At 42.2% G+C, this 24,044-nt stretch overlaps 1 protein-coding gene across 1 annotated transcript in view; it reads right to left on the bottom strand.

The window, feature by feature from the left end:
* Positions 1 to 3,585: 3,585 nt before the first annotated feature.
* The window catches only part of FANCM (FA complementation group M), a 157,747-nt gene continuing 137,288 nt past the window's right edge, over positions 3,586 to 24,044 (bottom strand). The window contains exons 15-23 of the mRNA XM_030558989.1: positions 23,690 to 23,772; positions 23,514 to 23,582; positions 21,426 to 21,560; positions 16,004 to 16,157; positions 11,235 to 11,341; positions 9,385 to 9,957; positions 8,016 to 8,400; positions 5,620 to 5,911; positions 3,586 to 4,178 (exon numbers count right to left, since the gene is read on the bottom strand). Of these exons, the coding sequence (XP_030414849.1) occupies positions 4,043 to 4,178; positions 5,620 to 5,911; positions 8,016 to 8,400; positions 9,385 to 9,957; positions 11,235 to 11,341; positions 16,004 to 16,157; positions 21,426 to 21,560; positions 23,514 to 23,582; positions 23,690 to 23,772 (1,934 nt within the window). The 3' untranslated portion in view covers positions 3,586 to 4,042. The remainder of the gene's footprint in view (positions 4,179 to 5,619; positions 5,912 to 8,015; positions 8,401 to 9,384; positions 9,958 to 11,234; positions 11,342 to 16,003; positions 16,158 to 21,425; positions 21,561 to 23,513; positions 23,583 to 23,689; positions 23,773 to 24,044) is intronic.

Below are 24,044 nucleotides of genomic sequence, written 5' to 3'. Positions count from 1 at the left end.
TTGGGGTCGGGAAGGAATTTTCCAGGGCGGATTGGCAGGGGCCCTGGAGGTTTTTCGCCTTCCTCTGCAGTGTGGGGCATGGGTCACTTGCTGGTGGATTCTCTGCAGTTTGAGGTCTTCAAACCAGTTTTGAGGATTTCAATAACTCAGTCCTGGATTAGGGGTTGTATAAAAGTGGATGGGTAGGGTTCTGTGGCCTGCCTTGTGCAGGAGGTCAGACTAGATGATCATATTGGTCCCTTCTGACCTATGAGTCTATGAGCTGTTACGTAGGACAGCACTTAATCATAGTTTGGGAAAAAATATTTCACTTTAGGTAACTGAGGGAGGGAGTTCATTAGGAATTCACAGAATAGGAATAGAAATGGTAGAGTTAAAACAAACATCTTAAACTTAAAATGTTGTGAAGTTCTTAAGTTTTGAGCTACGCTTACTTTACTCCCTTCCTGGATTATTGCCTGATTAACTAGAGAGTACGCTGATGAAGATGGTGAGGCAGAGGGGTGAAAGATACCAATAGGAATAGAAAAGTCAGGCACATGCTGGGACAGGGACAAACAGTTAACAGTGGAACAAATTGAGGCAGTAGCTGTGGCTGCTGCAGGAAACAGGTTGCTGTAAGGAAGCCTGTTCATTGCTTTGGTAATTAGCGGCTCTCTTAGGGTTGAGGCCTAATCAGAGCAGAGCGGAAGAATTACTTCTCCTGTCTTGCTTACAACACTCCTGCTAATGCATCCCAGAATGAGGTTTGCTTGTCTGCAACAGTCTGACACTATTCACTCCCATTTAGCTTGTGATCCACAATCACCCCCAGAACGCTTTCCACAGTACTACCTCCTAGGCAGGCGTTTCCCATTTTGTATGTATGCAACTGATTGTTCGTTCTTAAGTGGAGTATTGGCATTTGTCCTTATTGAATTTCATCCTATTTACTTCAGGCCATTTTGAATTTTAATCCTACCCTCCAAAGCACTTGCAACCCCTCCCAGCTTGATATGGTCTGCAAACTTTATAAGTGTACTCTCTATGCCCTTGTCTAAATCACTGCAGAAGATATTGAACAGAAGCCAACCCAGAACTGATCTGGGTGAGACCCCACTCAATATATGCCCTTCCGGCTTGACTATGAACCACTGTTAAGTGTGCCCTGGGAACCCAAATATGGGTTTAGGGCTCACCACCGTCTTTCCTCTTGATTTAGCATACTCTTCTCCCCCTCCCCTGCCCTTTGCTTTCTGTATTGTAACTTATGTCAATATATTTGAAAAAAGAAAACATCAAAAATATTTAAATAAATGGTATTGTTATGTTTAACAGCGTGATTAATAATGATTGATTAATTAATCACTTGACTGACCTACTAGCAATACCATCCTTACTTCTGTGCTGCTGGTGGCGGCACTGGTGCCTTCAGAGCTGGGCTCCCATCCAGCAGCTGCTCTCTGGGTACCCAGCTCTGAAGGCAGCACTGCAAAAGTAAGGTTGGCAATACCCTGTCCCCCCTCCAGTCACCTTGTGCCTCCCCTCCCCTGCAAACCCTGTGGGTCAGGACCCCTACAGTTACAACACCATGAAATTTCAGATTTAAATATCAAATCATTATATTTACAAATCCTATGATTGTGAAATTGACCAAATTGGAGTATGAATTTGGTAGGTCCCTAACAATAAGCTATGCCACTTAGAAGAACCTACCTGCTTGTCACTTCAAAAGCATCCAGAGGGAGGGATAGCTCAGTGGTTTGAGCATTGGCCTGCTAAACCCAGGGTTGTGAGTTCAATCCTTGAGGGGGACTACTTAGGGATCTGGGGCAAAAATTGGTCCTGTTAGTGAAGGCAGGGGGCTGGACTCGATGACCTTTTGAAGTCCCTGCCAGTTCTAGGAGATTGGTATATCTCCAATTATTACCATGAAACTTTACTGTAATGGGGTAGAGCCATTTTCTAAAATTTAAACATGAATCAGTGAAGTAATCATCAGATCTAGGATATGAGAACTAGATTCAAACCACAGTGCTTATGGAGACCTCCACTGTTAATCACACTTCACTATAACTTGTTCTGCAGCCTAGCAGGGCCTGGGATGAACAAATGGGGTGTAGAAAGGCCAACCGAGTCTTCAATACTATGTTAGAAATAATCACTTATGAGCAAGAATTTCTACTTTTGTTGCTTACCTTAAAGTCCATACAGTCATCTTTCTGAAAGCTAACTATGGTTGCTGTGGAAAAGAAACAGGAAGGCTTGCACTGAGATATAATCAGTAGAATCTTAGGAAGATGGGAAAGACAAAGATTTCTAATATTAAGCAAGGGAGGACATCTACTAATAGATTTTCCCGCCCCAATTTCCACAAGGTGGCAGCAACATACTGAGCATTGTTCCCTGGTCTTAGGGCTAGTGTTTTCCAAAATGATTTTTCATTTCCGGAATTGCAAGTCAGAGTGGGTGGGGTATTCAGGGTCACATTCCCTCCCACCCTCCTCCAGATTTTTGCCCAGGGACACCTGACTGATGGAGCTTCCCCTGGGTGGGTAGGGCACTTGGCCGCAGGATGCTGAGCTTTCTCACTCTGCTGCGGAGTGGATGGTGCTTGCAACCTGCCCTCAGCAGTGCCCACAGCACCTCACCCCTCTGCCCAGCAAACAACTGTCCTGGCTGTACCCCTGTGCCCAGCATCTGTCCCCTTCCCCTGCACACAGTTGGCTCTAAGACAGAGGCCTGTACCCAGCATCTGTCCCCTTCCCCTGCACACAGTTGGCTCTAGGACAGAGGCCTGTGCCCAGCATCTGTCCCCCGCCTCTCCAGCATAGTTGCCTCTAACATTTTTTTGTATTAACATAATACATATCCAAAATTATTCTGTTTTCGTTGCCAGGAAACACTAGCCCTGCTGGTGTGCATCATTACATCAAATGGTTCCTAGATACACATTGCCAAAGAACAAAATGACAAATGGATCAGCACCAGGATACTGACACTTTTTACATCATGTTTCTGCATTTGAATAATGTTTCAAGAGCGGAAAGCCATGGGGTACAATGAGCTACCACAGTTTTTACTCCTGACGCAAGAACTCAGTTTGAAAGGTGTACTAGATGTGGAAGGATCAGTTTGGTGTGGAGCTTAATATTTTTCTATAACCCAGCAAAGACCCCAGCTTTAGTCTACCTGTGGAATACCACCATCCAGCTGCGGTGCCAGATCATTCTATGTGGACAAGTACCTAGAATTCATGAACAGCATGTTAATTCGACATGCTTTGGGCAAGAGGAGCCACATGTACCACTCAGTTGACAACCTTGCTTCACTATTAACCAGTTCAGCTGTAACAATGCTGTAGCCCTGACGTAGTAATAAGCTATATATTATTAGCAAGAGACAGGGAGAATTCAGATGGTTCTGGAAATCATTTTGGCATCTTTACACAATGATCAGCTTGCCCATGTGATGGACATCTGCCAGGGAAAGTTTTAATGACATGATCCCTGCCCATCTTTGGCATACATACTTACAGTAACACCTTTCAAGTAACATCTAGCTATAAAAAAGGATAAAGTAGTACCTTTGTCACCATCTCATTCCTGTAGTGAAGGGGCCCATGTAATGTGATGCCCCTCACAAAACACAAGAAGGTTTACTGCCCAAGTTAAAGAAGCCTTCTTCTGTAAGTCAAAGGCAGAAGTAGACTCATACATTCCTGTGTATGGACCAGCCACTAGTGGAGGACTGAGCCACATGGCTTACCATGCAAGACAGATCTTCTCTTCCAAAAATTATTGTAAGAGGGATGGCTAGAGTGGGCGTGGTCCAGCAAATGCTTCCCCCAAGTACCAACATGGTAGATATTTACTGTCTCATTCTGTCACAGCAGCACAACTCAACATCCCCTCTCCCCCTATAAAGAAATATACTTTTTGTGCAAGGATTTATTTACATATTTTACAGTGAATCATATGTAACAATAATAAAGTGCACTGTTTAAAAATATATTGCCTCAAGTTCCAGAGTCCAGACTTGTGTCTCTCTCAGTCTGTTGCTGTTATGTGTTACTCTTCCCTTTGGCGTGAAGTTTTTCAGGCAGCATTTGCAAGTCAAAGCCAGAATGGATATAGCGGTAGATCTCCTCAGCCTTCTGCTGACTCACTTGGGCACCGGTGGCTATGTCCTTCGGGGAGCTGTAAAAGACATTACACAAAAGAGGATATTTCAGATGCCGCTCTTTGAGTTCCAGCACACACTAGGGGAAATGCGAAGTGGGGCAAACGAAACAGGTGCTTGTTCAGTCTGCTACATGTATCTGGTACAGGTAAGTAAGGGACCAGAGATGCCAGGGAACTTCTCATAGTATTCTCTCATTGGGACTTGAGGGAACTCCCCTATATCAAATGAGGCCAGCCCAATGCAGAGAACAACTTGGGACACAATGAGGTGAGAGCAAAGGCCAGGCTGAGGAAAGGGGCTTATGTCACATTCCAGAGCTAGGCTGATTGGTTAGAAGGGAAGGGAAGATTAGCAGGGAGCCTAGAGAGAAGTACTGGGGGGAGACACCTGGAAGCAGTGAAGCAAGGAAAGTACACATTAGGGCAGGGCATTCTCAACACATTTTTTGGTAGCCTCAAAGTACGGCCACCGACACTTATTGGTGGCTGCTCTGACAATTTTTTCCTAAAATACTTAATTTTAGGAAAAACAAATAAATACGCATAGATACACACACACATCAGTGTAATTTATTTATGTAAAGTTTTTTTGTTTTTTTTCCCCAAAACTCAATCAAAATAACGTACAATTCTTTACTGGACCTAAACAGAATAGAATAAAAAATAAGGTGCTTTGCATGTTCTTGTCTTTTATTGTTGTTTTTTTGCTTTTTTGTTTTAGACTTGCTAGTTAGTAAGTGAAAAGCAATATTTGTATGTCTGTTAATAGCATTTTTCACAGAAGCAGTCTTGCTAGCTAGCTGAGAGGCAGTGAAAAATTGTATTAATTTACAAATATCACTTTTCACAGCAAATTTACTCAGACCTGGCTGGGGGAAAATTAAGCCCTGGATGGGGAGGTGGGTAGAGAGGCAGTGGGGGCCAGGGGCAATAGGGGGGTAGGGTGCCTGGGGCCAGCGCCCGAAGCCCAGGTCTGGGCTGAAGCCCTGCGGCCAGGGACCACAGTCTGCTGCCTCCCATCCCAGGGCTGAAGCTGGAAGCCTGAGCCCCACCGGCCCCAGGAAGATGGGGAACTCACACCAACTGCCTGCTCCTCCAGCACTTCTGGCTCCAGAGGGGGGCAGGGCCTAAGCTCTGCTGGCAGCCTAGGAGAAGAATCACCGTTCTCCCCCGGCCCATCACTGCCCAGGAGGCTGTGGCTGCAAGAAAAGCCCCTAGTACATTTGAGAAATGCTGTGTTAGAGTAACTTTATTATGAGTAGTGCTGTGGCAGAGATTGCTACACCAAGCCACTCTAGATGATCCCTGCCCTGGCAAGAGATCCTGTGTGAGAAGGTCAAGGAAGTGGCATGAAAAGCAAGGGCACAGAGGGAGGTGAAAGGATCACCTGCCAACTTCACTTTCCCCTGTAAAATGAATCCTGAGGTATTTGCAATGCAATCTATCCTGCCATTACCTGTTAACCATCTTCTTCACAGAAGCAAAGCCATGACACATGTTCAGTGCAGCTAAGTAGCTGATGTTGGGTATACTCAGATAGAACCGGAGAGCTTCTTCTTTGGCCCCTTTCACTTCTGTTGGCACACAAATAGCAACATTCTTTCTCTGTTCTACCAGAACCAGATCTTTCAGCAAATGGGCAGATTCCTCTTGGCAAGAGCTGAAAAGAATTCGGATTCCAGCCCGGATTAAAGCTGAGAGCATGGCATCATAGTACTTGGTCCTTTGGAATAATCTTGAAGTCTCTCCTGCATATTTAAAATAGAAGAGTTGAGAATCAGAGTTTTCAGAGAGACTGAATTCTGTTAAAATCTGGGATTGTTAAAAAGGAGTACTTGTGGCACCTTAGAGACTAACAAATTTATTTCAGCATGAGCTTTCGTGAGCTACAGCTCACTTCTTCGGATGCATGGAATGGAACACACAGACAGGAGATATTTACACATACAGAGAACATGAAAAGATGGAAGTACCCAAACCAACTGTAAGAGGCCAATCAATTGAGATGAGCTATCAGCAGCAGGAGAAAAAAAGCCTTTGAAGTGATAATCAAGATGACCCATAGAAGGTGTGAGGAGAACTTAACATAGGGAAATAGATTCAATTAGTGTAATGACCCAACCATTCCCAGTCTCTGTTTAAACCTAAGTTAATAGTATCTAATTTGCATATTAATTCGAGTTCAGCAGTCTCTCCTTGGAGTCTGTTTTTGCAACAAAAAAAACTTCAAAAACTTGAATCTATTTCCCTATGTTAAGTTCTCCTCACACCTTCGATGGGTCATCTCAATTATCACTTCAAAGGTTTTTTTTCTCCTGCTGATGATAGCTCATCTCAATTGATTAGACTCTTCCTGTTGGTATCATACTTCCACCTTTTCATGTTCTCTGTATGTATAAATATCTCCTGTCTGCGTGTTCCATTCTATGCATCCGAAGAAGTGAGCTGTAGCTCACAAAAGCTCATGCTGAAATAAATTTGTTAGTTTCTAAGGTGCCACAAGTACACCTGTTCTTTTTGCGGATACAGACTAACATGGCTGCTGCTCTGAAACTTAAGAAGGAATATACATCAATACTCATGATCAGAACTTTGTAGGCTACTTTACAAACAACAAGACTGTTTTAGAGAACTCACTATATAAGACGACGAGATGAGGGAAAACTACTCACATAAAGAGACTATTGGGGAGAAGGCTGGTTTCTTGGAAGAGGGAAAAAGAAAATGTGGCAGAAAGGAAGTAGGAAGCTGTACCAAATACAAGGGCTAGATGACAAAATGCTAGGTTGAAAATGCAAAACAGATGAAGAGCAGTTAACATGAGGGACTGGGAGGAGACCAGGGGCAAGCAGTGGAGAAGAAAAAGCCAAAGATGAAGAGAGATTATATAGGGCCATGAAGGTAGGGGCTAGGTGCTTTACCACAAAGTGGTAAGAGATGAGTAGCCAGTGAAGAAACTTGAGCAGATAAGTAACATGGATGAGTAATGGGGAAGGAAAAGGAGGAGAGCAGCAGCATTTTGGGAACAGTGGAATGAGGGAAAGTGAACAGGATGTTACAGGAATGAACAACGTGTGCAACAGCATCAGCAGTGGGATAGTGAGGCACCTTTAAATAAGTCAAGCCATTTATTTTTGTGACTATATAGAATTTAAGCACTTCACCCTCAGTGTCTGTGTTCAAAGCTTGCATCAATCCCATAGTCCTCTGCCAGTTTGTTACATGGGGCAGGGATCAGGAGCACTGGGAGTTACAGATTTAAGCATTTATACTTCACATAAAACAAAGCTACATTTACAAAAATGTTTGGTTTCAATAATTCAATACCTACAACTGATGGACAGTGTCTCTTACTTCTCTCACTGATTTCAAAACAAGGCTATTGTCTACATAATCTGTTAGATACTAAATGTCTTGGCAGCAACATGGCAATTTTGATGGAACAAGTTGTCTTCTTAATGCTAAGTAAGCTTTAGTTAAAAAAATATACAGTATCTCATTTTGAAGGAACATTGGCGTTTACCTTTATAGCGCTACTTAAAAAATATTTTCAGCTAAACAAATAAGAGAAGGTAAATTGCCTTCTTCTCACTGGGCAAAGCTGGCTTTTGGCTGCTTCAGGGACTAGCCTTGCTAGGAATCATTGTTTGATTTTGCAAATAACTTTACATCCATTTATAAAAGCTTTCACTATACAGCAAATTATATCGCTCAGCTTGTAGAGATGGGTTCTGGCTTACGTAAGTTCTAAAACAGATGTTCTTAAATCTCCACTGATTCCAGTAGTATATAAAGCCAATGCCGTAATTATTAATTTTGCCAGTCACAGCAGCAGTGTGAATACTAGCTAACCTGCTTTAATCCTGTCCTTTTCCACAATCACACATATCCTCTCGAACATGCTCTGCAAATGCTGAATCCGTTGTGTAACTCTGTTTCTGTTCATACTGTTCAGCAGTTCTGACTGCGTTCTCCTTTCCACTGCCATTCGATTGCTCACAATGTAATCACAGCCACCGAGAGAGCAAACCTGGACCTTTACTCCATGAACTGCTTTTAGGGAGGAAATTATTTCCGATCCAGAGGAGATCTCACGACTGTCAACCAGAATACAAAGGGAGGCTTTTCTCTCCAGAAGACCAGCTGAAATAGGTGTTGCAGCAGCAGAATTTCCCTTGGAAGCAGAGCACCATGTATCTGAAGTGTTTGCACAGTGGTTTTTTGAAGAACCTTCCACCTGCAAACATAAAAAGCACATACCACACCATGTTTGTAATAGCAATATGGAGCAAAAGGATGACAGACGTTTTGGATGTCCCATCATCTCGGGCATTGGCACTCTCACTGAAGGACTGTCTGGAAATGTGGACTCTCTACTCAGACCCTATGCCACCAGCACTCCCAGCTATCTCCGTGACCAGACTAACATGGCTACCCCTCTGATACTTGATTTAAATATAAAAACTTAGCCACATCAAGTTTTGTTTCACGCTCATCCTGGCTTTCTCTCAGAAATCATTCAGTTGCATCTTTTGATGAGAAATTCACTTTTATCTCATTTATAACTTTTCTGTACTGCAGAGACTCAAGCTTCAAGGTCAACATTTTCAAATCTGTCTGTCTAAAGTTAGGCTCCCAAATCTGTATTAGGTACCAGATGAGTGGCCTGAACTTTAAAAGTAATCAGCACTCACCAATACCAGTGGCATCATTGGTGCTGCAGGTACTCAAGCACCTTTGACAACCAAGCCGCCTTTATTTGGATGCCTACATAAGGATTTAGGAGTCAAATTTTAGGGTTTGATTTTGGACCAAGTGTACAAACCTATTACAGGAATTATAAATACAGGAATTATAACAGAACCCTGATTAGACCCCAAACTATCTGAAGCTCCCCATGATCAGAAATGTGATCATGTCCCTCAACGACTTAACTGACAATTCTGTCAGTTTCCAACATCTTGACATTGACCATCAAAGGCAGACTGTATGCAGCAAAGCTACACTTAGTGAGTGATAAGGGGATATGGCCACTTAGCACTAAACTGCACTGCCCCTTTAACGTTCTCTCGAATGGCACCAGATTCACAGTCATTATTATTACCTGTATGTACAGCAGCACAAGTAGCTAATCGATAGGGTCGGGGCCCCAGTTTGCAAGGCACTCTATAAATACATTTGAAGTGAAGTGGCGGTCTTATGCCTTTGAAATACTACGTACCTTGAGTTTTGCCTGAAAATCCACATCCCCTCTCTCGGAATCATCGCTGGCAATAGCCAGTGAAGGCAGCCTGCCTCTGCCCCTATTTTCTGGCTGAAAGTCCAGCACTTCAGACACTGAAGTCTTCAGGTTAATTAGTCTCTGACTCTTGTTCTCCTGGGGCTGAAGAATAGGGTTCTTTCTAGCAGGAGTGTTATGCTGTCCAGGAGAGTCTGAGGGCAATGACTTGGGTAAGTGAACATGGCTGTAATCTGTCCTGGGAGAAGCTGTTTTTATCGGCCTCTGATTACTGACATTTGTTTCATCCCCACTAGAATCATCAAGAACAATAATTCGGGACCTTTTCTTTGTCAATGGAACTGCACAATTTTGTTCCGTCTTGGCCTGGTTTAGTTTTACTCTGCGGCGAGTGAAGTATTGTTTCCTTCCACTAGCAGAGCGCTCATCCATTACAAGGTCAAAATTGACACACGCTTCCTCTTCTTCACTAGAGTCACTTTTCCTGAGACTTTCCTCTTCCTCCTCCTCAACACAGAAACTATCTGCTAAGTAAGCCTCATCTTGCTCAGGAATCTGGAAGGAATTAGAACATGATCACTTTGGCCTTGCACTATACGTAAGTGGTTTGTTCATTTATCCGTTTTATACAAACTGCTGAATGCAAAACAGGTACCTAATATTTGAGCTATTTGCAGTAGCCAACCCTGCAGCCCCCACAGGTGTGTGATTCCCCAGGGAGTATGTGGGAAACATGCCAGTACTGCAGGCTCACACCAATCATTTGTCGCTAGAAAATATTTATAGTGAATAGGACTGTAGTATAGCAGGAGAAATTCAATGAGATTTACTGGCTAATAGTTCTTAGACTGCATTTTAAACAGGCAATCCTAATTTCAGTTTTCAGTATGTGTTATAACTAAATATTTCAGATGATAAAAAAATAAATATTTGTAATTTCATTCATTCTAGAACCTCAAACTTGTACCCAAAAGACAAAATTCTACAATTTTTTACATGAAACAATGCTGATGACACACAACCCACATTCTACTATCTATACAATGCAAATTCCACAACATATGCAAAATTGCTTCCACTAGGCTTATACAACAGATTTTACAATAGTGAGATAGGCATTTTGCTAGACGTGTTTTCAAAACAAGCTATTTACTCCGCACAACACATCTCAATGCACAAAGATTTGGGAAATGCAAAATTAAATTCCAGAATGCGGGCGAGTTCGGAAAATAAGCGTCACAGTTTACAGATACTCCACAACCTTTGCAGATTCAGAAAAAAGTAGCTTCTGCACAGATTGTGCAGTTTATGTGTGCGTTGTGGAATTTATCTGCATGCAAGTAGGAGACAAGCTTAATTACTATGCTAGTTTGATTTTTCATTTATGAATAGCAAAAAATTAAGTTTCTACCTATAAAATCAGCTTGGTCATGTAATCTAGTTGCTCAGTTACAGCAGTGATGAGGACAATGTAAGGCCCTATATTGACTCTGAAGAGCCACCGGCAATAATTAATGCAATTGTCCATTTTGCATTGTTCAATAAATGGAAGAAGACTAAATATTGGAAACCAAACCATTTAACTTCGGATGAGGTAATGACCTCTCTCTGACGGAAAGGAGAGTAGTATAAACATATAGACACATGCACATTCATCAATGTATGCATTTTGGTCTCTTTTGTAATGAATAATAAAACCATAAACTGGGATTTTGCTAGAACTCACTATTTAGGACCAATGGGTTGCAAACAAACCTTAATGAAAGATTAAATAGAAACACAGTCTTACACGTTACATTTCATGAGGAAAGCAGAGTCATTTCACTTCATACCTGTGAGAAAACTGCAATACTATTGAATCCTCTGTGCACCATTTTATACCTGTTGCCGAGAGCTGGGCTACGCACAGATTTTAGATAAACTCCTTCCATCTCAGAATCTGAATAAAAATTATGAAAACAGAGACACACAACATTTTATTAAGGGTTTAATTATACAATGGTTTTCCACCAACAAAATAAACATTTCCATAAAGGTATCGCCCAAAGTAACATTCCATACCAAAACAAACTCTTCAAATTTTTCCTGACTTGATAAAGACTCAAGATTCTCCCACAAAATCCGCACATACTCTTGGCAAAATAGGGGACTGGACCTACCCAGTGTTCTATCAACAGAGAACTAGGAGTCATGCAATTAAATGAATAGGCAGCAGGTTTAAAACAAACAAAAGGAAGAACTTCCTCACACAACACAGTCAACCTGTGGAACTCCTTGCCAGGGGATGCTGTGAACGACAAAACTATAAAAGGATCCAAAAAAGAAGTAGATACGTTCATGGAGGACAGGCCCATCAATGGTTATTAGCCAGAATGGTCAGGGATACAACCCTATGCTCCAGGTGTCCCTAGTCTGTGTTTGCCAGAAGCTGGGAGTGGATGACTGGGAATGGATCAGTCAGTGATTGCCTGTTCTGTTCATTGCCTCTGAAGAACCTGGCTTTTGCCATTGTGGGAAGACAGGCTACTAGGCTAGATGGACCATTGGTCCGACCCCATATGGTGCGTTGTTTTGTCCCATAAGATTTCTCCAATAGGCAGACCTCATGAAGCTCATTATAGCTCCCAATAGAGAGAAGGCTGACATCATGCATCTGTAATATCCAAATCATCCACTTCTCCACTCTGCAAGTCTCCGTGAAAATGGATCTAACCATCATCTCTTCATGGTGACAGGTTTCAGAGTGGTAGCCGTGTTAGTCTGTATCAGCAAAAACAACAATCAGTCCTTGTGGCACCTTAGACACTAACAAATTTATTTCTCTTCATGGGTCACTCTGAAAACAAAAGGATGGCATTATCGAAATCCAATATAAACAGGGAACAATTGAGACCTGAGCTCCTTAGTAACCGCCTTTAAGAATCTATCAAACCAAAGTGAAGATGAATCCATTCTCCTACATCTCTCTCTCAAAGACGAAATTAGCCTTCCAAACTCAGAGCATCTAATTATTTAACCTGAACATAACGCCCTCCATTAGCATCAATTTCTTCCCACCTTCCTACATGAAATGTTTGTTTCCAAAGCTGGTGATTTCCAACATTTTGCTGGCGATATTCCACAAATCTCACACTTACTTCCTCCCTCATCCCCTTATACAGGACCATTCAGAACTTGGGAGCAGAAAGTGGGGAATGAAACAGATGCAAGTCTGGCATAGCGTATAAAAATTCATCCTTATTGCTAAAAGAATAATTCAGAATAGAAAGCAGAATAGATTTTACAGGCCATCTGCCAGATCTATTCCTTGGGGGAACAAACCTCAGACAGCAATCTACTAGAGTAATCACTCACTTCATTGCGATTACAAGGTCAGCTCCCAGACTGCTGCACTGGGCAGCAGAGCATGCGGAGGAGGAGATCAGCTCTCTGTGGAGAAAGAAGTGGTTCGAGACTATTTAGAAAAGCTGGACGAGCACAAGTCCATGGGGCTGGATGTGCTGCATCCGAGGGTGCTAAAGGAGTTGGTGGATGTGATTGCAGAACCACTGGCCACTATCTTTGAAAACTCATGGCGATCGGGGAAGGTCCCAGATGATTGGAAAAAAGGCTACTGTAGTGCCCATCTTTAAAAAAGGGAAGAAGGAGGATCCAGGGAACTACAGGCCTGTCAGCCTCACCTCAGTCCCTGGAAAAATCATGGAGCAGGTCCTCAAAGAATCAATTCTGAAGCACTTTGAGGAGAGGAAAGTGATCAGGAACAGTCAGCATGGATTTACCAAGGGCAAGTCATGCCTGACTAACATAATTGCTTTCTATGACAAGATAACTGGCTCTGTGGATGAGAGGAAAGCAGTGGATGTATTATTCTTTGACTTTAGCAAAGCTTTTGATATGGTCTCCCACAGTATTCTTGCCAGCAAGTTAAAGAAGCAGGCCTGGATGAATGGACTATAAGGTGGATAGAAAACTGGTTAGATTATCAGGCTCAATGGGTAGTGATCAATGGCTCCATGTCTAGTTGGCAGCCGGTATAATGCAGAGTGCCCCAAGGATCGGTCCTGGGGCCGGTTTTGTTCAATATCTTCATTAATGATCTGGAGGATGGTGTGGACTGCACCTTCAGCAAGTTTGCAGACAACATTAAACTGGGAGGAGTGGTAGATACACTGGGAGGTAGGGATAGGATATAGAGGGACCTAGACAAATTAGAGGACTGGACCAAAAGAAATCTGATAAGGTTCAACAAGGACAAGTGCAGAGTCCTACACTTAGGACAGAAAAATCCCATGCACTGCTACTGACCACGGACTGAGCAGCTAGGCAGCAGTTCTGCAGAAAAGGACCTAGGGGTTATGGTGGATGAGACACTGGATATGAGTCAACAATGTGCCCTTGGTTGCCAAGAAGGCTAACGGCATTTTGAGCTATGTAAATAGGAGCATTGCCAGCAGATCGAGGGATGTGATCATTCCCCTCTCTTCGACATTGGTGAGGCCTCATCTGGAGTACTGTGTACAAGAAGGATGTGGAAAAATTGGAAAGAGCCCAGCGGAGGACAACAAAAATAATGAGGGGGCTGGAGCACATGACTTATAAGGAGAGGCTGAGGGAACTGGGATTATTTAGTCTGCAGAAGAGAAGAATGAAGCGGGATTTGATAGCTGCTTTCAACTACCTGAAAGGAGGTTCCAAAAAGAGGATGGATCTAGACTGTTCTCAGTGGTGGCAGATGACAGACCAAGGAGCAATGGTCTCAAGTTGCAGTGGGGGAGGTTTAGGTTGGATATAAGGAAAAACTTTTTCACTAGGAGGGTGGTGAAGCACTGGAATGGGTTATTTAAGGACGTGGTGGAATCTCCTTCCTTAGAGGTTTTTAAGGTCAGGTTTGACAAAGCCCTGTCTGGGATGATTTAGTTGGGGATTGGTCCTGCTTTGAGCAGGGGGTTGAACTAGATACCTCCTGAGGTCACTTCCAACCCTGATATTCTATGATAGTCTATGATTACTAATTCTTTGGTCCTGCCTCATCCCCCACACAGCCAACCATTTGCACAGAAGTACTAAACAATGAATCCTCCCAGCAGAAAAACTTTGCTGCCTCAACTTTATCAGTATGTTCATACCATTTTATCTTAAAAAAGCACTTGGTCATAATCCTCACTTTATATAAAAAGCATTGTCCTAGCAGACCTGAAAGATCCAGACAGCCTCAAACTAGAATGGAAAACTGAGGGTTCTCTACATTCATAATGGGGGGAATAAATCATGTAGGGAATGACAGCCTGGTTATAATCGGTCAAACCTTGAAGAGCTTCTTCAACCTTGCACGACATTGTCACACCTCAGAAGCCCCCAGTGAGGAATAAACTGCATTGTAAATCGATGTGGACGTGAACACAATGACACACAGACACTATAGCAGGGTTAATGCAGTGGCTATTGCTTTATTTAAAACTATTATCCAACTGGAGTGACCACTCCAAACTACCCTGCAGGGTTGTCCCAATGTACCTCACCTGGCACAGACAGCCCTGGTGGATTATAAAACTTGATGGTGGGTTTGAAAGCTGTGCCCCTTTCTGCAGCCTCAAACCTACCCAGACTGGAAGGCAAAGTGCCAACTTGCTCCCTTCCTTCATGTCATAGGTAGGAGAGATGAGAGGAAGGGACCTATACACCATGTCACAAAAAAGTGCACCCTCTCTCCATGCAGGGCTGTGCCCAGGACCAATGTCCAGCAGCTGCATGGGTTACAGGGACCTCACATTGACCGTTTCTACCCCTTCACCTGCACTAGAACCTGTCCAAGTTGTGACAACTGTCAGCTGGACCCCTCAAAACCAGACCTCCAGGATATAGAGAGAAGATGAAAACCCACATAGTAGTTGGTCAGTTTTGCCATATGGGAAAAATCCCTTCTAGACCCCAAAGCTGGTGATCTGCCTACCTCCCAGTATCACAAGAGATCCAGCAACTAGATTAAAGGTGAGGCTGAAACAAGGAGCCCACAAGGGCTACCCCCCACCTAAACAGAAAACTGTATCAATTCTCCACACTCCACCACCAACAGGAGCCAATCACCCAGCTCCAGCAGCAGGACAGGTCCCAGTGCCTGGGGTCAGATGCAGTCTGTGATTCCAAGCCTTCCAGAGCCCACATGCCCCACAGCGTAAGGAAGGAAGGTGGAGGGGTGGGAGAGAGAGAAGAGAAGCAGCTGCCCCCACATGATGAAAGCAAATGGGGGAGATAGAAAGGAAGGAAGAGGGGGCACATAGCGTATTGCCTCAGCTAAAATTCCTCGTCCCCACACACCTCTCACTTGCACTAGAAAATCTTCCCCTTATCCTCTCCAACACACCCCCCTTCCCATCCTTCTCCTTTCTTTCTCAGATCTCACATACAACAATTGGACATTGTCTCTCTTCCCCTTTTTACACATGTTGCTTTCACCGCATGGAAATATTTGGCCTTTTATGCAATATGTTCCTTGATAAAATGTGTCTCATGGTTACCTGTGAGATCAGACCTTCAAGAGAAAAGCCAACTAAAAATCTCAAACACTGTTTTAATAGAAAGGAAATTGATTTTCTTCATTTACCATTTAAAACCTCTGTGAACTGTGTCTCATCATTAAGGAACTGATTGAGTGAGGAGTTTAGTTCGTTCTCTGAATCACTCTCATCAGACGAAATATCCTCAGCCTCTTGTAGGGAAAGCTCAGCTTCTTCATCTAAAAACTGTCTGGCTGCACTCTACAAAAATGCAAACAAGTGAGTAATTTACAGTAGCATATTTCAGAAGAACTCATACCGTAGCTAAGTAAAATCAATTAATGAATTCAAGAGACACAGGGCTCTCTGATGACAACAGATTTTATATGTCAGACTTTGTAATCAAAGGAAGAGAAAGCCATGACAGAGTATAATCAAAGTGCTGCAACTGAGGTTAGAAAGGAGTAGCCAAAGACAAAATGGGGGCTGACTCAAACGCTGAAAGCAGAGAGTGTATAATCCCATGCTGAGTTGTTAGAATAACCAGGAGGTGATAGGCAAAGTTCTGCAAAACATCACATGTGGTTTACCTGTGACACTGGGATATTTTAAAGCGTGAAACTGCATTTTCAGTATTTTACTTTTGCATTTTACTACTGAATTTACTCACAAAAAAGTTACATTTTAATAATACTATTGGTCTGCATCAAACTCATTAGCACCAGAAATTTTAGATATGAACTCTACAGCACCTTTTATTTTGCCCTCTTCCATGCTTGCCTTAGATAGGGCCAAATTATTCATTTAATCATTTCAGCACTCGGCAATATGACCTACTATTCTGCAAATATTTACAAATGCAGATTTGTTGCATGGAAGGGTAAATATGTCACACACCAATTGCAGTAAAGGAGGAATGTGCTGTAAAATGAAATAAGGTTCCCACAACACTGGACTACAGACTATACAGATGAGGACAAGGAGAAATCACAAAGACATTTAGCATAATGCACTCCAGTCAAAACTAATTTTTGCTCATCATAACTAACATATTACTGTAAAAACTGTAACAATATAAATGGAAAAAGCCAGTATTTACTATTTATCTCATAATTATTCCCAAAGGGTGATTTGTTTTCCAAATCTATTATTTTTTTTAATATAAAAATACTGAACTGTAAACTTTACTGCACACAAATGAGATATATAGTTAAGAATAGGTTCCAAGTGCTTGAATACCTCTCTCTGTGGATGGCATCATGTGTACTTCAAATAAAATCTGCTTTTCTGAGTCTCCCAAGACCCATTTCTTTTAGCACCAATCCTTGTCTATCTTAGCTGCTTAAATCAAACAGTGGGGAGGACTTTGCTGACAGGCATTATTCACACTTCTTTGGCCAGAGGCTTCTGATAGTTCTCAAATACATGGAGGTCCACTCACTTCAAAGAACAGCACTTAATGCCACTTGCCAATTGCTGGCTAGTCTTAATTCTTCTCATTAGGGAAAAATGACTGAGCTGACCTAAGCTTTGCAGGTCTACATGCATTTGGACTCCAGAGACTATCAATCTAGGGTCTGGTCTTCATTTGAGTATAAGACATTATCAGGGTCCTTGAATCATCTCTACTGGTTTTAATTTGGTACCAGCTAGTTACCCTCATATCTCATCACACTGGCCTTCAGCACACTTTTCATACAACTGATCATGATTTATTGCTTCAATATTTAAGAGTACTATTGACATGCCTGGACCTTCAAGTTTGTGTTCTAATCAGACATAGAAGATAGGCCCCCATAACCAATGCAAATTGAGCGTCAGAGTGATCTTGACATGATGAGTCTTTTGGAGATCCTCTACACTTCTTCTCACCATTGTGGGAGGATCTGCAAGGACTAGAACGCAGTCTGTGGGATGCAGGATGTCTGACATCTCCACACCACTACCCACCAGCTGGAATAGGGCCTTTGCATTGTCACATAGACCCTGTGATGATAAATATCACAGGAAGTACCACCTTGAATGGCTGGACTGACAGCTTCCCTAGTGCCCTCTGACTGATCCAAACCCCCTATTTAAGCCCAGGAGGAGTCACAGGAAGTGTCCGTGCAATAGGGCGGACCCCCCTGCCAGCTGTAGCAATGGACCTGCCTCTCAGCTCCTGGCTTAGACCCTTATCTCTGACTTCTGGTCTGGTTCTGACCTTCAGTGCTTTTCTTGGCCTCTGACTGCGACCATTAGGCCTCACCACTCAAGCCCTGGTCATGACACATGGGCTGGAATTTCATCAGTACATAGAATATATAGTTATAAAGAGTTGTACCAATTTTGCTTCAGGGACACTGCACTTTCCGTCTCAGACCTGCAGAAATGCTTAGATGATGGTGCCAGCTAGATGAATCAGCCGCCTTATTTCTGCTCTTCCCTCTCCAAAACCATCCTCCCACGAAAACAATATGTTGGTGGCTGATAGAGATCTCCATTACAAGGATGATGTTGCTTCCTTTGAGTACCACTTACCAAGGAGACTCATTCAACGTAGCCAATGGAGTTAAAAACCTCAACATCACTTTCAGTCATGCCCTCTCCATGTGTTGGACCTAGCATTAAATTTTAACAATCTGTGCAGACTGGGCACCAATATTTATCCTGGAACAACCCAGAAGCAACAAAACATGCCCTTGTGATCAGGAAGCTCGATTAATCCCTCCTAGCAGGATTCATACCAATGCATCTCCTTCATATGCAGATTGTTCAGAATGCAATAAGCATTGTTCCTCCGTGGCTTATTGTGGTTATACTACCCAGGTTCCTTTACATTGGATGCCTAGGTAGTAGTGGATTAACTTTAAACTGTCACTGTTTTTTAAACTCTTTAATGGCATAGGCCCTGGTTATGCACAAGAGTTCCCTGAGTCTCACCCTGAGGAGACAACATAACTTTTTGGGATCTCGTGATTTGCAATTTACATTTTTAATGTGTTTCAGAATGTGACTGTGTTGTTAATGCACGAAGGCCCTCCACTGAGGATGGGGGATGGAAACAGTGAGAGCTTAACAAACAAAATTATGGTCCAGTGTTCTGAGAACAGACCTTATTGTATAATATACTAAAAATGTGCAAGAAATATGTATCAAACTCAGCATCATTATCCCATCACTGAAAAATGAGCGTTTGTCCAACTGTTACATGTTGCCTAGTGAGATATAGGACATGTATACATGCAAAGTGCTGCAGCTGCACCGATGCAGCATGTCTGGAGAAGATGCTCTATGCTGATGGGTGGGAGAGCTCTCCCGTTAACATAATAAAACCACCTTCACGAGCGGTGATAGCTGTGTCGGCAGAAGAAGCTCTCCCGTCAATATACCGCTGTTCACACCAGCACTTATGTTGGTGTAACTTATGTCGCTCACGGGGGCTGGTTTATTCACATCTCTGAACGACATAAATTATGCCGACATAAGCTGTAGTGTAGACACAGCCACAGGCATACAATGGTACCCCAAGGCCATAACATATCACATATGCATACAGGGCAGAGTTAAAGATTCTGTGGTACTCAGTTCTAAGGCGATGGTTACACTGGAGTTTTTTCACTGTCAGTTTCAATGGTGATAGTGAACTGGTGAGAGAAAAGTGCTGATTTGTGGCCTCACTCACTTCCACAGGTGTTAGAGAGAGTGTTTACATTTGCAGCACTTCAGCGCACTGAGGGCAGCTATTCCACAGTGCAGCTCTCTCCATTTTGATGACAGGTCTTGTGGGTGGGGAGGGGGATGATCGCGGGGCATCCTGAGTCCCCGCACAGCCTCCTCTTCCCAAACACTGATCAGGTCCAGTAGCTCAGCATTGCTTCAAACAGGGGATCGTTTGCTCCCTGGAGCAGGTATTGTCACCTGGCCAGATGACAAGTTAGCACTTGCCAAGAAAACAGGAAGAGGAGTTTCAAAGTTCCCAGGGCTTTACAGGGAGAGGGGAGTATGTCTGTTTACCTGGCATCAGAGCAGTAGAGCTGCTGGCCAGAGTGGTCACCTAGGCACTGTGGGATATCCTGCAGAGACTAAAAGCTCTGTAAACAGGAAGAACATGTCTTCACTTGCACATCACTGCAAAAGCATCACCAGTAAGAGCTGTATGCCTCTCGTCAAGGTGGTTTTCTTGGAAAGAGTCATTGTGCAAAAATGGGACTTTTTCCACTTTAAATGGCAAGTGTAGACATGTCCTAAGTCACATGTCTTCCGGCCTTGAGAACTATCCTTAATGTCATTTTTATTTTTAAATAAATTTCCCAAGTTAGACTATTAAAACTGACAAGTTAGAAAACATGGACATGAACATTCACCATTTAAGCTGTTGGTTTACTTCCTTCAGCTTGAGCACACTGCCTGGTTTCTCATACATTAACACAATTTGTTCAGAACAACAGAGGGGAATATAGAAATCTAAACACGAAAAAAAATGTACTGAGTTGCTTAAGAAAAGTCACAAAAGCATTTCTGTTTATTAGGTTTTCCAGTATTACACACACATGTAGTTGTGTTGCGATAAATGAGAGCGGGGGTAGCTCCCTTTTGTAGGCATCCAGCCAGCCAGTTGGCTATGGAATCCCTCTTGGCAGTTGTTCTCTACTTGCTTTACTTATAAAGGGTTAACAAGCCCACAGGTAAAAGGAAAGGCATGGGCACCTGACCAGAAGAGCCAATGGGAGGGCTAGAACTTCTTAAAATTGGGAAAAAACTTCCCTTTGTCCCTGTGTTGTGGTTCTCTGGGGAACAGGGCAGCAGTTATGCTGTGAGAAGTTTTAAGCCAGGTATGAAAAACCATCAGATCATACCTAGAGATTGCTTATCTGAAACGCCAGATATGTAAGTAAATCAGGGAAAGTCTAGGAACACGCGATTAGGGTTATTTCTTATTGGCTTGTTGACTCCTCTGTGCTTTTTGTTTTGCTTGTAACTTTTAAGTTTTGTAAGTGGGATTTTTAAATCTAGTAAAAGCCTGAGATCCAGATATATTTTCTCTCTTTTTGTTTTTAATAAAATTTACCCTTTTGTAAGAACAGGATTGGATTTTTGTGTCTAAGAGGTTTGTGCATATGTTGTTTAATTAGCTGGTGGCAACAGATGATTTCCTTTGTTTTTCTTTCCCAGCTCTTCCCTGGAGGGCGGGGGGTGAAAGGGCTTGAGGGTACCCCACAGGATGGAATTCCCAACTGCACCTTTCTGGTTTCACAGGGATTTTTTGCACTTGGGTGGTGGCAGCATCTACCCATCCAAGGTCAGAGAGAAGCTGTAACCTTGGGAGTTTAATACAAGCCTGGAGTGGCCAGTATTAAATTTTTAAAATCCTTGCAGGCTCCCACCTTCGGCACGCAAAGTGCCAGAGTGGGCAAATCAGACTTGACATGTGTGTATATAATATTGCAAAACCTAATAGTTAACTATATTATAATTTAAATGTAAACTATTCCAAGCCTTTAAGATCCATACAAAAAGCATATCAACAGCAACATGTAAAGCTCTTACCTTGAATATAAAGTTGTCATCACTCTTTTGCCTTTTGACACCTTTTAGTTGTTTCCTGTTACGGCTCATGTCGCAATCCACAGTCCTGTTTGATTTCTTGTGAAAATCCGTGCTCTCATCACTAGATAAGTCTGACTAGAGTATGTTACAAACACTTCAGTGAATAGGAAAAAGACAGTCATATAACCATCCATAATTACTAAGTTGCTCTTCTTCAATATTAACTATTATCTAAGAAAGTGGTTCTCAAACTTATTTGATTGTGCCAACCCCCTTTGTGTCTGTAGTCATTCCTGCCACACAAGTACATATATGGCTGCCCAGCTCTGAAGGCAGTGCTGCCATGAGCGGCAGTGCAGAAGTAAGGGTGGCATAGTATGGCATTGCCACTCTTACTTCTGTGCAGCTGGTAGCGGTGCTGCCCTCAGACCTGGGTACCTGGCCAGCACCCACTGCTCTCTGGTTTCTCACGCATCCGTTTCCCCCCACCCCCAAAATATATTCCACGACCCCCAAGGGAGGCATGACCCCAGTTTGAGAATCTCTGACCTAAGTAATCTGTGAGTCTGATATGTTGATTATTATACTCCCACATAAAGAACATTAATAGTAATCTTTCAATGAAATAAGGAAGCCATCCATTTTTGAGGAAGGGAGACAAAAGCGTATGTCATTTGGAAAAGAGATCAAGTCAAATATGATATGAAAGCTTTGTGGGCTTACTGCACGACTCTTATTTTACTAATCCTTATAAGGAGAAAGGCTCTGTTCTTAAAACTGTGAATGTATATTTCTTTGCCACATACACCTCCATATGCATCTTAAATAAGATATTCAGGGGACAAAGGGAGAGAAGAAAGAAACATTCTAGTGAGTTTGGGTCAGATGTTTTTGGTCCTGGAGCAGGCCCCTGATGAGCCAGTTCTTGAAGTCCAACATAAATGATTTAGCTTTATAAACAACTTAAACAAGTGCATCTTTGTTTCCAGTTCTGAATACTATTCCATTTGATTAGGTTTTGCAAAAGGCAAGCCAAAAGATCTATTAATTCATTGTCCAATTATCTTTTATTTAACCATTTGGTATTTTTTAAATATACTGCTGAATATAAATGGTATTTAAATTAAAATTTAAATTAAAATGGCTAAACTGGTATAAATTGGCTTAAACCAATATAAGTGTGTTCACACTAGGAGTACATAGAAATTGAATTAAATTAGTTTTTACAATTTTGTAAAATCAGTGCAAAAAACTGTATACACAAGCCTTAGTTTAAATCATCCGAGCTACTGCAGAGTCTGCTGCTATTTGCCTACTTGAAACTGGAAATTCATTCTAGTTTTACTTTGTAATTAAAGGACAACATACAGATGAGCCGTGGAACTGAAATCCAACAGTTCCCAGAATTGTATTGTCTTTGTTATTTCCAGAAGGGCAGGGGTGACAGCAACTGGCTTGCTGGGCCTCACTCCAGAGAATGCCAAAGTTGCCAGTTAATGCCATTTGCAATGCTGGTTTGAGTGATGTGGAAGAGATCTATCCAACTAGCAACTGGACCAAACAGCTTTGGAGGCAGGAAGAGGGGAGTGAGGGGGAAAGGAAGACACTAGCATAGCTACTCTGCAAAATAATCTACCATACATACCCTAAGACTGGCTCCCCCAATTTTATTTTCCAAATGCTGTTTTTCTAAAAGTTTCAGATATCCTCTAAGACCTTTAGAAAAGCTGGACTTTCACCCTGAGGAGGGAGTATTTCAGAAATTAAGTTTGCGTCCAAAAATGTGACCAAGAGCCAAAATTTGAGAAATTAAAGATTAGCATTAGAATGAAAAGGAGGCAATTTTGCAAGAGATGCTGTCCCTCAGCACATTTAAAAATGCACTGTAAACTTTACTTTGCTGCATTTTGCATGCTTTCTGTTAGTGAGTCAGCGTCCCTTATAGTACACCAAAGCAGTTTTTTTTCTTTAAGTAGGAAAGATTCTATAGTGATTGGGAAAGTGTTTGCCATTTTAAAATAAGCTGAGTGAAACTTTTTTTTTTTTTTTTACACATTTTCTTTGTGTCTTGTTCAAGCATTTACTTACTGTGTTAAGCGGATGCCTACGCTTCTTGACAGCATGAACTGGTGATTCAAAATCACTGTTATTCTTAACCTTGGTAAACAGAAATAAATTAAAATGTAATTACAGATTCCAGATAGGAGTTTTGCTTTGGCGTTTAATGAAACTTTCTCTCTTTTCTTTTTTTTTTAATGACTCACATCAGGAGACTTCAAAACATTTCCTTTTTTCTTATTTTTCCTTTGGAAAACAATCTCTTCTTCACTTTCGCTGCTACTTCCTACTGAGGAGCGGTAAACAGATAACAATCATAAAAAAATGTATTCTCCACAAAACAATATAGCTCTAACCAAACAATCAAAATCTATCTGGCTTTGAAGAGGACTAAAAAAATTAATTACTTATTGATGTATGTACTAAGTATTGTTCCTGTTAACCCTAGTAACCAAAACAAGTATTTTCCTACTGAGATACACTGTAAACCTCACTTTCCTTGTATTCCTTTGCATTGAAGTAATTACCCATGCAGCACAGAAGATGCAGAGTGGAGGGAAT

The sequence above is a fragment of the Gopherus evgoodei genome, chromosome 4, assembly GCF_007399415.2.
Source record: "Gopherus evgoodei ecotype Sinaloan lineage chromosome 4, rGopEvg1_v1.p, whole genome shotgun sequence".
Taxonomy (NCBI): Eukaryota; Metazoa; Chordata; order Testudines; family Testudinidae; genus Gopherus; species Gopherus evgoodei.
Note: the sequence above shows the minus strand (reverse complement) of the source record. Positions and strands in the feature narration are given on the sequence as shown.